General features: G+C 45.9%; 1 protein-coding gene across 1 annotated transcript in view; it reads right to left on the bottom strand.

Moving 5' to 3' along the window:
- Positions 1-8,189: 8,189 nt before the first annotated feature.
- SRCAP (Snf2 related CREBBP activator protein) overlaps positions 8,190-16,161 on the bottom strand; it is a 349,731-nt gene continuing 341,759 nt past the window's right edge. The window contains exons 39-40 of the mRNA XM_068118884.2: positions 11,473-11,553; positions 8,190-11,199 (exon numbers count right to left, since the gene is read on the bottom strand). Of these exons, the coding sequence (XP_067974985.2) occupies positions 9,160-11,199; positions 11,473-11,553 (2,121 nt within the window). The 3' untranslated portion in view covers positions 8,190-9,159. The remainder of the gene's footprint in view (positions 11,200-11,472; positions 11,554-16,161) is intronic.

Here is a 16,161-nt window from a genome sequence, read left to right on the forward strand (position 1 = left end):
CCAGGAAAGAAGTCGGTATTTCAAAAAAGTGGGTCTGGGGTGAATTAACGGGGGTAGAAAAGATCAAGGTTTTGGATGGGGGAAGATAAGAGATGGTGGTGAACAGCTGTTTTAAAGACCTGGAGGGAGGAGTGGGATTGACGAGAGTGACGGAGTTTATTCCAGAGGTGGGAGTATAGAGGAATGAAGGAGTGAAGGTGAGGAGAGAGTCTTGATTTTGGCAGTTTCACGAGAAGAGGGTTGCTGGCAGATCTTGTGCGACATGTCGGAATATTTTGGGGACAGAGCACAGACAGAGCTGGGGGAGCAAGGCCGGATAGGAGTTGGTAGAACACAGAAAGACCACCTACCTGCATGCGGTGAGTGAGTGAAAGGCCCTCGGAGTTAGCTTCATCACGGGAGATTCCAATAATTCTGAAAGCTTTGGTTTCAACAGTGTAAAGACGAGCTTGGTGAGAGGCAGGAGCACCAGCCCAGAGGGGAGAACAGTATTCAATTGAGCTGCGGATGAAAGCCTTGTATGGGGTGAGGAGCTCAGGTGAGCCAAGGAAGGACTTCGCACGACAGAGGATGCCTATTCGGCGACTGGCTTTGGAGGCCAGCTTGGAAATGTGGATTTTTCAGGAAAGATCATGGCAGATAGTGAGACCCAAACGCTTGAGTGACAGAACTTCTTGGAGAGGATTATTCAGAAAGTGGATGGGAGGGTTGTCCAGTCGGTCTTTTCGGAGAGACATCGTAAGAGAGTGAGATTTGTCAGGTATGCAAGACATGTTCCACTTGTTTGAACAGTCTGATTTTTTCTAGGTCTGCAGAGAGTGAGAAGGCTGCAGACTGCCGATCTGAGGGATGAGGAATTGAGTGGCAGAGAGTGGAGTCATCAGCAAAGGAGTCCGGGATTCGACCCGGATCTCAGTCAACGGAGCATCTTCTCTTCTGGATTTGGTTATGACAAACTTCCCTGAAAATGTCTGCTGCTCTTCTTCTGCTCCAATCGGCTCATCTGATCATGTGCTTGTCAAAGTGGACATCTCTCTGACCATTCTCAGAGAGCCTCCTCAGCGTCGACGAGTCTGGCATTTCACTCAGGCCAACTGGCACGGTCTTCAAGCAGCCATCAATCATCTGGACTGGTCTCCCATCTCTACCGCCTCTGACATCAACTCATCCTGGGAATTCTTTCAAAGTAAATTGCTCTCTCTCATGCACAGATTTATACCATCTCGTCTTCAGTTGTCATACCCTTCCTCCCGTCCATGGTACACGGAATCTTGTGGTGAGGCTGTTGCCCTGAAACAACTTGCTTTTGTCTCCTGGAAAGCAAATCCAACGGAAGGAAATCTCATTTCCTTTCACAAAGCCCGAAACAAGTGTGTCCACCCTCAGGAGAGCCAGGAAACAATATCTCACCATTCTCAAGACCGAACTCTCTTATCTGTCTCCCTCTTCCAAATCCTGGTGGCGTCTGGTCAAATCTGTTTCTGGTGTTTGTTCCCCCTCCATCCCCTCCCTCACCTCAAACGGCTTAACGGCTGACTCCGCACGTGAAAAAGCTGAATGCCTCAACTCTGTGTTTGCCTCTAAATCTTGTGTCCCAAACCCATCCCTCTCTGTACCCACCGTACCCAGTCGTACCCAGCTGCTCCTGGACTCTGTGTCCTTTCCTCCTGACAAGGTGGAAAAGTTTCTGTCAACCCTCGACTCTGATTCTGCAACTGGTCCTGACGGCATCAGCCCACGGGTCCTAAAATCATGTTCTTCTGCTCTTTCACTCCCTCTTTCTGTTCTCTTCACCCTCTCTTTTGCTCAAGGTCATCTGCCATCTGCTTGGAAATCAGCCAACATCACCGCTTTGCACAAAAAAGGTGCAAAAACAGATCCCAGCAACTACAGACCAATCAGCCTTCTCCCAATTATCAGCAAAGTCATGGAATCCATCATTGCTTCAGATATTAAATCTTTCCTCTTCTCCAATGGCTTGATCTCTGATCATCAATTTGGTTTCAGACCTGGTCACTCTACTCTGGACATGCTGCTTCTGCTTTCTCAACAATGGATGGAGGTCCTCAACGCCAAACAGGAAATTAGAGCTGTCTCCCTTGACATTTCACGTGCCTTCGATACGGTCTGGCACCCTGCTCTGCTCTCCAAACTCTCCTCCTTTGGTATCCATGGAAATCTCCACGCATGGCTGGCGGACTTCCTCTCTGGTCGTAGTCAACGTGTGGCCCTGAATGGGTTTCTCTCATCTCCTCTTCCTGTTCAGGCTGGAGTTCCCCAAGGTAGTGTTCTGGGCCCTGTGCTTTTTCTGGTCTTCATCAATGATCTCTCTGACTCTCTTGAAAATCCTCTCTATCTCTTTGCTGACGACTCTACTCTCTGTCGCTCCATTCCTCATCCCTCAGATCGGCAGTCTGCAGTTCCTGGTATTGCCAATTCGCAAAGGTGGGCGGTCCGCTTCGAAAGTCCGCTTATCCGCTTATCCGCTGCAGCGGACTAACGTTTTCGAAGCGGATAAGCGAATCGGAACAACCCCTGGAAACCGAAGCGGATAAGCGTAAGCGGACTACCGAAAAATTAAAGCGCATCGCGATTCGCCAAATCAGCTGTTAGCCTGAGCCGTTACTCTAGAATTGTGAATATTTATTTAAGTAAATAATAATTGAAAACTGAATATTTTATTGGATGCTGGAGCGGCAATAACGTCAAGATGGAGAGATTTCTGACTCTCCAGCCCAGCGGCAGTGCCAGGGACAGGCATACGAGCGACGCAAACCAGCAGTCCCAGCACAGCGACATCCACAACCCGGCAGTCAACATGATGGGGGACGTGGAGGACAGTCAGGAGATCTGCGCCCTGACCCCTCAGCTCCCGAGCTCTGCCTCGGTCGAGCGCGTGTTCAGCTACGGGTCGGACATCCTCAGGCCTAAGAGGTCGGCCCTGGCTGCACCAAACTTCGAGGCCCTCGTCTTCATGAAGGGCAACCTCCAAATCCTCAAGAAGGCCCACGAGGTGGAGGAGGAAGACGAGGACTAGTCAACAGCAGTCTGTTGACTAGTAGACTCTCTTCTCAAAGAAAGGACGGGCAAATTGATTTTTCTTTAATGTAACTTGCATATATTAAAATTATATTTAAATTAACTGTAGAGTAGAGTAGAGTCGAGTGGAAAACTTTATTTCAATAAATTTTGAATAAATTTTATTTAAATAAAAATGTATATTTTTGATCTTAAAAGCTTTGTTTGTCTTTGTAGTAGTTAGAAATGGCTATTTAGGCTTAAAAAGCATTAAATTCCCTTTGGAAACGTCAAAAATCGCTTTAAAAACGTCGAAGCGCTTTAAAAAAATCGAATCGAAGCGGATAAGCGGATAAGCGGTAAGCGGACTAAGATTTTCGGCCGCTGAAGCGGATAAGCGAATCGGACTACACGGGCTGGCGGAGCGGATAAGCGGTAAGCGGACTTAAAATTTTCCGAATCGCGCCCACCTTTAATTTTAAGTATGAAGAGGAGATCGATATTGAGCAATGTGGAGTAACGTACTCTTTATAGCTTTCAAAAATGGTGTAATGGAAAATATTGTAGCTTTAGGCCATAGGTAGTCATTATGCGACTGCGACTTTCCAGGATCTTTCCAGGAGAAGTTTCCAGGATCTTGAGTGTAATTGAGACTTGTTAGAAAAATATAGGTGAGTTGTCAAAGGATATATACTGGTAAAATAAATATCTGATGGAAATACGATATTGATACAATTAGGTCAAGCACATGACGAGTAAATTATTCAGATACAAAAGTTGAATGTGGACGAATAGTTCAAGTAAACCAAAGATCTTTTTACAACCACATTATTGGAGGCAACGTTGATGTAGATATTCAAGCTATGAGGAATTACCATATAAACTGAAAATGAGAAGTGAGAAAAAGAAGTCACAATATGCATACAAAAACATAAAAGTGTATGCCATGGTATTTAAGAATAATAATACAGTAAGAAGAATCACCAATTTTAATTTAAGTGGTGTGCTGCAGGTCAGCACAAGGTATTGCAACGTCTCCTACATGAGATTTGTATGTATAACACACAAATGCATTGTGGACTATTGTATGTAGTTTGTTTTAACGTGCGACCCAGAGTTCCACAACTCTGGTTGTTGTGTTGGTTCTTGTCCAAGGTCGATTTTTGAAATGTGCACCCTTTGGTCGGACAGCTGCCAGACTCCACCCACATTTGGCATTCAACTCCACCCACCAGGGCACCTCGACTAAATAATAGGGCTGCCATCTTGATTTTCTGGTGGGCCTAAGACATCAGACCTGTAGGCCTTTGTTGATTAAACCCTGCCCGGGTTTGTTGCGTCAGATTTCAATTGGCTTTGTTTGGGTCGTGTTACTTACGATGAGGTACCGCAAAAAAAAAATCAAATAAATGTCCAATACAAATTACTAGTAAGGTTTAATCAAGTCAGTCAGCATGTACAGTATGCGACTCCCGAAAAAAACAGCGGTACACAATTTTTGAATATTGGGTTTAAGAATCCGTGACCACGTGACATCAGCTTGTTCTGACATAACCGTGGTGGAGGCTGGCATGGATGAGAATTGTCGAGCTAATATTTTAATAATGCATTAAATTTGTGTTTCCCAATCGGCACGTTACTGGATTTTGTTGCAGGTTGTGACCGCAGTGACGTGATTCTTGTTTTAATTATGAAACTAATATCAATGAAAAATCAATGTCCAGCAATACAAACTTCTTTCCCAGTATATGAAACCAGTAAAAATGGTCTAATATCCTTTGCTAAATAATAAACATGGTTTGCATAGCTATGGAAGACCAATTCCCATGAATTTTCCTGGATGAAAAAGTTGTATTCCAGAAATTTTAATGCACAGGTTTCAAGTACGGGACAAGTGGTATTGGATTTTCCAGTCACTTGTACATACATTTCCCAAAAAATTAAACCATCCAAGCTACCACGTTTTTTGATAGAATGAATCAATATCGATGAATGTTTGGATTAAATTCGTGAAGGCAGACCAAAAATATAAACGAAATACAACTCAAATATAAATACCTCTCCTGGAGCCCAAAAATTCCGCCAAAACACTCACAGAAACTGCATCTGGCTTTATGAAATGACTCCTTCACGAGCCAATCATCGTAGTCGACATGACTCAGCCACGAGGAATTAAAATAGCAAAACTTTGACATTCTTTAAATTCTCTTCCTTTTTTTCCCCATTTTTCCAGGACTTTCAAGGACTGTGCGAACCATGATAAACCAGTACTGCTTCAGGTATTTCTGTGGCTTCAGCATCTGAGCATCATCATATAGCCAACACCAACCAAAATAAGATGTGCCGGATGAGTACAATAATGATTGTAACTGGAGTACAAGAGCAAAATAATATCAAAGATGTTACCAATACTGTTCAGCACAAATGAGCTTTAGAGAAAATCACACCTCTTCATCTGGAACTGGAAGTGTCAGCAATCACGATTTAAAGAGATCTGGAACCATGTTTTACATGCTCGCAAACACACGAGTGTCGTTCGATCATCTCAATCACAGAAAAATATGTGCTGGCAAGCCAGGGAAACTAGCGGGGAGCATGGGGTGCAGAGAGGACCACACAGATCAGTCCTGCAATCGTGACTCATTCCATCCTCAGTTGTTTTTACATCACGTTTCCAACCATTTTACTTTGCTATTTTGCTTCCCTTCCACTTCCCCCTCTCTTTCCTTGTCCCCCCCCTCCCACCTTCACTCCTTTGTTTGTGGGCTTAGAATAAACAATGCATCGGGCACACGGCAGGGTGTTCTGTTTAAAGTTTGAGGTTCATCCTGGTTCTGTACATTCTTGCTGTGCACCAGGGGAAAAAGGAACCTGGTGATTTATCATGGTCTCTCATTGACTTATTATTTTCTAGCCCTGAAGTCTTGTTTTAAGGGACCGAACAAAATTATTGTTTGGTCCGAGTTATATGCGTCAATAGTTAATTGTGCAGTTAATTGTCCCATGGTTAATTGTGCCGATATGGAAGGGGAAGGGGGATATTCAAGTTCCCGGGAAGTACATGTGCATTACGGTCCTTAATCATATCATGAAGATGCTGGAGAGGGTTCTGGATGGAATGATAATGAGGAGTGTGGAGAAGAACAGCAGGAGGTTAGAAAGGGTAGGGGAACGACAGATGCGATGTTCGTGCTGAGACAGCTGGTGCAGAAGAGGTTGGAGGTGCAGGGTGAAATGGCATTGAGACTTGTGGAACTGGAGAAGGCCTACGACACTGTCCCAAGAAAGATGATGATGGCGACACCGAGATGGATGAGAGTGCCGGAAGCAGAAGTTAGGTTGGTGGAAGGGATGTACAAGTGAGCAAAGGGAAGAGTTTTGGTTGGTCCTCGGATGTTGGAAGAGTTCAGTGTGAACATCGGCTTGAGGCAGGGAAGCACTCTCCACGCATTCCTGTTTATCATCATGATGGAGCTGGTAAGAGGAAGGTAAACATGGAAGATATTCTGGGGAGGATATTGTATGCGGACGATCTGGCTGTCTTGGTGGAGAGTGGGCAGGAGATGCAGGAAGTGCTTGAGAAGTGGAAGGAGGCATTTGAGAAAAATTGGCTGAATAAGAAGACGGAGGTGAATTGGGTTGGGCAGCAGAGAAAATATATGAATATCAGGTTAGAGGAAAAGGAGCTCAGCCAAGGAAATATGTTTGAGTATCTGGGTAGAACATTGAACGGGGATGTTAAGTCAGAGGCAGAGCAGAGGTGCGGAGGTGGATTCAGGTGGGTGTGAATGAATGGAGGAGGGTGAAGGGTGTAATGGCAGACAGAAGGATTTCAAGGAGACTGAAAGGGAAATGTTCTAACGTCTTGTGTAATGCCGGCCTTTCTTTACGGTCTGGACATGGTGGCACTGGCAGAGAGACAACAACAGAAGCTGCGATTTTGTGAGAAGCACTGGTCAGGAGGATTGCGGGAGTGGAGAGGGTGGATAGCAGGAGAATGGCTGAACTGGTTTGAACTGGATAGGGTGGAGATTGGTGTGCAGATGATAGACTGAGATGGGCTGCACATTGAGACTGAGATGGGCAGTCTGAGATGGGCTGCACTTTTTTTTTTCTTTTTTTTTGTATACAAGATCAAGGCTCGTGTAATAACTAACATCAATCACAAAAAAAAAAACGGACACAAAAACCATACAATAAACGGAGCGGGAGACAAGATGGGAAGAGAGAGGGAAGCACACGAGGATAACAGCAGAGAACTGGGACATCGGGAGATTTGTGGGAGAGAGAGGGCTTGGGGGAGGAGGCATGGGAAGGGGGAGGCGGGGGGGGGGGGGAGGTGGGAGAGGTATAAAACACATGGACACTGCTCGGACTTCCAGGAAAGAAGTCGGGATTTCAAAAAAGTGGATCTGGGGTGAATTCACGGGGGTAGAAAAGATCAAGGTTTTGGAAGGGGGAAGATAAGAGATGGTGGTGAACAGCTGTTTTAAAGACCTGAAGGGAGGAGTGGGATTGAAGAGAGTGAGGGAGTTTGTTCCAGAGGTGGGAGTAAAGAGGAGTGAAGGTGAGCAGAGAGTCTTGATTTTGGCAGTTTAACCATAAGAGGGTTGCTGGCAGATCTTGCGCGACCTGTAGGAATATTTGGGGGACAGAGCACAGATAGAGCTGGGGGAGCAAGGCTGGATAGGAGTCGGTAGAAGACCGAAAGACCACCTACCTGCCTGCGGTGAGTGAAAGGCCCTCACAATCAGCTTCATCACGAGAGATTCCAATGATTCTGAAAATCCACACTTGGTGTGGATAGGGGAAGAAAGAATGGAAAAGAGAGCGGATAGGTGGAGGGAATAAGGTAGGAGGAAAAAGGAGTAGACCACGGTTGAGATGGTGGATTGTGTGAAGGATATAAGTAAGGTGGGGGTGGTTGGAGGGTGGAGAGAGATGGCTGAGGACAGAGGGGAGTGGAGGAGTATCGTAGTCAAGGCAGGGCAGGAGCTTTGTGCCATTGAACATCACCCCTTATAAAGGGAAGAGGAGGAGGAGAAAAAGAAGAACAGGAAGAAGAAGTGTCCTGGGTATGTGAAAACAACAGCTATCAGTTACCATCAATATTCATTTGTAGCGTTACACATTGCAGGTTATGTATAAAAAAGTGGGTTGTTGAGGCAAAACAATTTGGAGTTGCACTTTATTTATGTAAAAATGAACTTTGCATAGATATCACCTCAAGAAGCCTATAATACAATGTAAAGCTGTACAGACCATCACCTGTTCAGACAAATACATACAAGTTTAACAAATCAATAATACCAAGCCTTCTATACAGATTTCAACACATGAAGGTACATCAAGTAATCAGGGTTCGTTGTTTCAAGTAGAAGAGATCAGAAAATGAAGGGCACAATTAACTGGCTATTAAAAGAAGATTATCCCAAGGAAAATATCATGTGACCTCTCCAGAATGCTCATGCCCCAATCACAGCAGCAGTGGAAATGTAAAGAACGCAGCAACATTCAAAACACAAGAAAGGACTCTTGACCTGTGGTCTTCACAAGGGAATGATTTGCTCTGTTAGATTAGAACGGCATCGGCTCAAGAGATCTACAGCTAGAGGTTCAAAAGACGATACTCTGCGTGAATGGCCAAGTCCTTCTCCCTGGCCTGTGATTCAAAAGAAAATGCTTTGCAATTGGCAGTAGTATGATTTTATAATTATTGTCTATCAGACTATTGATAACTGGGGAGGGAGGAAGAGAGGGTAACAAGGACAATCACACGATTCAAAAACACCATCGAGCTTGAAGCGTCACTGAGTGATGGCAATGTGAGCCCATGAGGCATAATCTTCTGAGCTCATGAGGCATAACCTCAACCCATGCCTCAAAGATGGCAATCTGAGTCCATGGAGCATAATCTTCTGAGCTCATGAGGCATAACCTCAACCCATGCCTCAACGATGGCAATCTGAGCCCATGCCTCAAAGGTAGCAATCTGAGCCCGTGCCGCAAAGGTGGTGGCAATCTGAGCCCATGCCTCAAAGGTGGTGGCAATCTGAGCTCATGCCTCAAAGAGAATAATGAAAATAAGCACCCAATCTATGGAGCATAACTATATAACAGTGAGGCAGCTAGAACGTAAAGTTAATCCCAATCATTCGTTGGCCTGGCTGTACTACGTCGTATTGCCTGCCGTGTTACCCGTTTAGTTGGGCTAAGTCGGGAAGTATCACCCCTTCTCCCTGGAGTGCTTGATTCCTCAGCTTTCTGACCAAATGAAAGTGCACGCCGAGCATGCTCTTGCCGTTTTACCGGGGGTGGCACTGTCCGCGTGGGTGACTGGCAGAGTACAGAAAGGCGTAGACTTGCACGAGTTATAACAGGGCTGCTTGGCCGTTCAGATGATGTAGATGATGATGCCTCCATTTTACTAGCTCCGGAAGACTGTGCCTCTTGGCGTCCAAGCTTCGCTGGAGGTTCACCATCCAACTTCTGTTTATATATATTTTTTCGTCGCAAACTTCTCATAATCTGGCCTTGTCTTCTCATTTGAGAGTCGGTATGCATTTCCCTACTAGCTTTTTCAGAATAATGTGTCCCTTTGCTTACAACTGTGCCTTTCGCATGGTGTTGCACAGATAGTTTATCTTTTGACTTTTTGCTTCGCTCTACAACTCTCTCAACTATTTTATCCTTCCTGTGCCTTCCTGTGACAAATGTTCCTCGTCGAGAACGGCAGGGCAGGTTGAGCAACCTCTCTAAGGCCAAGACTCGTTTACTAGATCTAGATCTAGTCCGTACTGGGCTGCTGCTGCTTGGCAGTCTACACCTAATTCTATGACCAAGAGCCAACATTTGCAGTTTGTCATTCCTGTTTCCATTTTTCTTTTTGACATCATCCGATCTACCTTTCGAGGAATCAACTGCAGGTTCTTCATGCTCTTTGACATCTTCAGAAATACAAGTTCGAGGCTTCTTCAACGGTGGCTCTTCGGTCGTAGTCTCTGTGTCTGTGAGTTTATTTTTCCCCAGAGAACTCGATGGATGCTGGACTAGTTTGTTTCTGGATTGCATCGATTCATCCAATGCTGCCACTGAAGAAGTAACCTTTGAGCTCTCTACTGAAGTGTCAATATGATCTTCGATCTTACTGGTGCTTATCAGTGTGTCTGATAGAAGGTGTGATGGAATTGTGGTTGGCTCATCTTCTAAACAGCCAGGTGTTTCATCCTCCCCAACCTCTGCATCATCATTTTTCTCACTATTGGCTGCAGGTTCCTCAGGATTGTCTTTGGAGTCAACACTTTGTAGAGATTCTGAAATGGGAAGTGGAATTGGATTCATCTTGGCAATCCTCAGCACCTCCAATCCCCCTAGGTCTTGCTCCACATGGCTATGCTGTGAAGGCATAACATTTTGCTCAATCAGTTCAACATTTTGCTCAATCAGTTTAACATTTTGCTCAATGGGTTGAACATCTTCCTCAATCTGTTCAACATCTTCCTCAATCAGTTTAACATTTTGCTCAATGGGTTGAACATCTTCCTCAATCTGTTCAACATCTTCCTCAATCAGTTTAACATTTTGCTCACTTGGTTGAACACCTTCCTCAATCTGTTCAACATCTTCCTCAATCAGTTTAACATTTTGCTCAATGGGTTGGACATCTTCCTCAATCTGTTCAACATCTTCCTCAATCTGTTTAACATCTTCCTCAATCGGTTTAACATCTTCCTCAATCGGTTTAACATCTTCCACAATCGGTTGAACGTTTTCACTCTGCTGTGGGAGGAGTGAGGTCATAGAACTAGTTTCAAACATCTGCTCTCGACGATCTGCAGAAGGCACCTGGTCTTCCTGTGCATCGTCAGTGCTTGCTTCAATTTCCTGAGAGTGCTTGATAACATCTGATGGTTTTCCACTGCAATCATGGGATTTTAAAGGTGAAGTGTCAAGAACGTCGGTTGTTGCTGCAGGATCCACATCAATGCCAGAAGTATCCGGTTTCGGGCTGGGGATGACACTGTGTAGTTGGTCGGTTGTTTTCTGCTTTTCCTCCAGGATGAACTCGTCAGTCTCCTCTCGGCTCTGGGTAATGTCATCGCCACGTCCCAGATTTCCACTTTCGGTGAATGCTGCAGGTCTCACTGGACGGCTTTCCTTTTTTGCTGCATTGCTGGTATCCTGCGTGGAAAAATGTTCATTCAAGGACACAGACATCTTGGGTTTACAATAATCCCAGCCTCTTGTGCTCCCACATACCCACAAATTTTTCACTCTGATTCCTTATAAAAGCCCACATTACATCAACTCTGAACAGTTTTATCAGCAAAATATTGCAGACATTTAAAAATGGCAGATCAGGGTAAGATTTCATTATCTAGATAAACAAATAAATTACGGTATAATAAAAATTAACTGTGATTTGGCGAAAGCAAATCAAGTTGAAACCCTTACCCGAGCTTTCTGTGACTCTTCTCCATCCGGTGCCAGTGAATTCTCCAAGAACTTTAATGCGTACCGCTCAATGGGCGTGAGCTGTAGTGAAAGACAACAAACAGGAGGTACAACATCATTTGAAATGGAAGGATGCACACATTTTCAGAAACAAGTAAATTACAAAACATCAGGTCAGTCTCTTGACAATGTTAATACATATGTAACCCAGTGCTACCTATTGCATGGTCTGGTAGTCAGCGACGAAACTGACTACCCTACCTCTGGCTTGCCAGTGGAGAGGGTGACTGTGACACCCTGCAAGACTAAAAGCAATACCTGTTAAAGGTCAGATGAACTCCCTTAGGGAGCCAACGACCATCCAGTAAGGAGATGGTGTCTCCGAAAAAAACATCCATCCGGTTGGTCCGGTTTTTTTAGGTAGTAGGTCGTAGACAGCAAGCGCCTAGGGTAGTACTACCATTCTGACTTACGAACGTTAAAGTGGTGCAGGGAACCATCTTACACTCTCTGTGTCAGGATTGCTGGTCTTACTTTCTGTCTCACTCAAACTCCACTCTAAAACTCCTCCTCCCCTCCTAGAGGGGACTCATCCCTCTCTCGGGACTCAAACTCCACTCTAAAACTCCTCCTCCCCTCCTAGAGGGGACTCCTCCTCCTCCCTCACTCCTCCCCTCCTAGACTCCCCTCTCACCCCTCCTCCTCAAAGCATCCTCCCTGCTTCTTCCCCCTTCCAACTTTCACTTTCATCTCCCCCAACCTTCTGCCTCGCTCTTCCCCCTCCTCAAATAACACCTCACTGTGCCTCACCCAATCTCCATCAAACCTTTTGTCCGCCCCATTCTTCCCTTTCTCCAAGCTATTCTGAAATCTCTGACACACCTTCAACAGCTCTCCCTACCTCTTCCTCCTCTTCCACATCTTACCCTACCCCTCCCCCCCCCTGTTCTGTATCCGATGCTCCCCCTTCCTCTTCATTAACGGTATGGACCTCAAACATCCGGGGCCTTCGCTCAAACTTGACTGATCTCTCCATACAGGTTGCTTCTGACAAACCAGATGTGATCTGCTTAACAGAAACTTTCCTCCTTCATGATGTCTCTGATGCCTTGGTATCTCTCCAGGTTACTCCCTCCTCCAGTATGATAGACCTGAGCCTCGTCCTGGAGGTGGGGTGGCTATCTTTATAAAAAACTCTCTTCCTCACTCGCCCTCCACTGCCCTCTCTCCACCTCACCCCCAGGAATACCTTTAGCTACGGCTTCCCCTTCGCTCCCACCTTTTGTTCATATGTGTGTTGTACCGTCCACCAAACAGTGATGACTCCATCTACATCTCGCTGTCTGATAATATGGACCAACTTCTATCTACCCATCCCAACTCTCTCTTCCTCATATGTGGTGATTTCAATTGTCACCATGCCAGTTGGCTGGGTGTGGGTACCTCTCTTACCAGCCATGGCTCTTCAGCAAAGGACTTCTGCGACTCACTGGGACTGACACAATCTGTCAATTTCCTGACCCGGATCTCAGTCAACGGAGCATCTTCTCTTCTGGACTTGGTTATGACTAACTTCCCTGAAAATGTCTGCTGCTCTTCTTCTGCTCCAATCGGCTCATCTGATCATGTGCTTGTCAAAGTGGACATCTCTCTGACCATTCTCAGAGAGCCTCCTCAGCGTCGGCGAGTCTGGCATTTCACTCAGGCCAACTGGCACGTTCTTCAAGCAGCCATCAATCATCTGGACTGGTCTCCCATCTCTACCGCCTCTGACATCAACTCATCCTGGGAATTCTTTCAAAGTAAATTGCTCTCTCTCATGCACAGATTTATCCCATCTCGTCTTCAGTTGTCATACCCTTCCTCCCGTCCATGGTACACGGAATCTTGTGGTGAGGCTGTTGCCCTGAAACAACTTGCTTTCGTCTCCTGGAAAGCAAATCCAATGGAAGGAAATCTCATTTCCTTTCACAAAGCCCGAAACAAGTGTGTGTCCACCCTCAGGAGAGCCAGGAAACAATATCTCACCGTTCTCAAGACCGAACTCTCTTATCTGTCTCCCTCTTCCAAATCCTGGTGGCGTCTGGTCAAATCTGTTTCTGGTGTTTGTTCCCCCTCCATCCCCTCCCTCACCTCAAACGGCTTAACGGCTGACTCCGCACGTGAAAAAGCTGAATACCTCAACTCTGTGTTTGCCTCTACATCTTGTGTCCCAAACCCATCCCTCTCTGTACCCACCGTACCCAGTCGTACCCAGCTGCTCCTGGACACTGTGTCCTTTCCTCCTGACAAGGTGGAAAAGTTTCTGTCAACCCTCGACTCTGATTCTGCAACTGGTCCTGATGGCATCAGCCCACGGGTCCTAAAATCATGTTCTTCCGCTCTTTCACTCCCTCTTTCTGTTCTCTTCACCCTCTCTTTTGCTCAAGGTCATCTGCCATCTGCTTGGAAATCATCCAACATCACCGCTTTGCACAAAAAAGGTGCAAAAACAGATCCTAGCAACTACAGACCAATCAGCCTTCTCCCAATTATCAGCAAAGTCATGGAATCCATCATTGCTTCAGATATGAAATCTTTCCTCTTCTCCAATGGCTTGATCTCTGATCATCAATTTGGTTTCAGATCTGGTCACTCTACTCTTGACATGCTGCTTCTGCTTTCTCAACAATGGATGGAGGTCCTCAACGCCAAACAGGAAATTAGAGCTGTCTCCCTTGACATTTCACGTGCCTTCGATACGGTCTGGCACCCTGCTCTGCTCACCAAACTCTCCTCCTTTGGTATCCATGGAAATCTCCACGCATGGCTGGCGGACTTCCTCTCTGGTCATAGTCAACGTGTGGCCCTGAATGGGTTTCTCTCATCTCCTCTTCCTGTTCAGGCTGGAGTTCCCCAAGGTAGTGTTCTGGGCCCTGTGCTTTTTCTGGTCTTCATCAATGATCTCTCTGACTCTCTTGAAAATCCTCTCTATCTCTTTCCTGTTGACTCTACTCTCTGTCGCTCCATTCTTCATCCCTCAGATTGGCGGTCTGCAGCCTCCTCACTCTCTGCAGACCTGGACAAAATCACAGACTGGGCAAACAAATGGAACATGTCTTTCAATCCTGATAAATCTCACACTCTTACGATGTCTCTCCGAAAAGACCGACTGGACAACCCTCCCATCCACTTTCTGAATAATCCTCTCCAAGAAGTTCTGTCACTCAAGCTTTTGGGTCTCACTATTTGCCATGATCTTTCCTGGGAAAACCACATTTCAAATCTGGCCTCCAAAGCCAGTCGCCGACTGGGCATCCTCCGTCGTGCGAAGTCCTTCCTTGGCACACCTGAGCTCCTCACCACATACAAGGCTTTCATCCGCAGCTTTATGGAATACTGCTCTCCCCTCTGGTCTGGTGTTCCTGCCTCAAACCTAGCTCGTCTTCACGCTGTTGAAACCAAAGCGTTCAGAATCATTGGAATCTCCCGCGATGAAGCTAACTCCAAGGGCCTTTCACTCACTCACCGCAGGCAGGTTGGTGGTCTTTCCATCTTCTACCGACTCCTCTCTGGCCTTGCCCCCCCAGCTCTCTCTGGGCTCTGTCCCCCAAATATTCCTACAGGTCACACAAGATCTGCCTGCAACCCTCTTATGGTTATACTGCCAAAATCAAGACTTTCTGCTCACCTTCACTCCTCTTTTCTCCCGCCTCTGGAACAAACTCCCTCACTCTCTTCAATCCCACTCCACCCTCCAGGTCTTTAAAACAGCTGTTCACCACCATCTCTTATCCTCCCCCATCCAAAACCTTGATCTTTTCTACCCCCACTAATTTCGGTCCCCTTGTGTTTTATACCTCTCCCCCCGCCCCCTCCCCCTTCCCACGCCTCCTCCCCCCAAGCCCTCTCCCTCCCACACTTCTCCCTGCTCTCAAATGTTGTGGTTGTGTGCTTCCCCTTCTCTCCCCATCTTGTCTTCCGCTCCCTCTTTTTGTATATTTTGTTTGTCTGGTTGATTTGTTTGTGAAATAAATGTTAGCTCTTTCACGAGCCTCGATTCAGCATACAAAAAAAAAAAAACAAACAAAAAAACAACTGGATTATGCACCTCATCCATTTAAACATCTCTGCCACTCACCTTCTCCGTTTTGATCTTTCCAACCATGATTTTCTTGTTTTCTGGCTCAAACTCTCCCTCATAAATCTCAATAAATTAATCTGCCTTCTCTACTGTTCTCCAAACTCTGACAATCACATGCAGCTCTTTGACTGTGTTACTATCTCTATTGAGCAAATCCTCCTCTCCAACTTCTATAAACATTATTGGGGAGTTCAACACACATAACTCCTGGCTTTTCCACTCTTGGATCTTGGAGTTGGATCTTGGAGACGGCATGAAGCTGGAAGGTGTGAAAACATTTTGCTACCTCGGAGACATGCTGAATGAAGAAGGTGGATCAGACTCGGCAACGGTTGCAAGAGTGAGATGTGCATGGAAGAAGTTTCGGGAACTGAGTGGCGTGCTGATGAGGAGAGGTGTGTCGTTGAAGCTGAAGGGAAAGGTGTATGTTGCATGTGTGAGAAGTGTTATGATTTATGGGAGCGAGACATGGGTAATGAACGTAGAGCAGCAACGAAGGCTGGAAAGGGTGGAAATGCGAATGGTTCGGTGGATGTGTGGAGTATCGTTGAGAGAGAGGAAGACAA

This window comes from Myxine glutinosa, chromosome 6 (genome assembly GCF_964187855.1).
Source record: "Myxine glutinosa chromosome 6, kmMyxGlut1.1, whole genome shotgun sequence".
NCBI lineage: Eukaryota > Metazoa > Chordata > Myxini > Myxiniformes > Myxinidae > Myxine > Myxine glutinosa.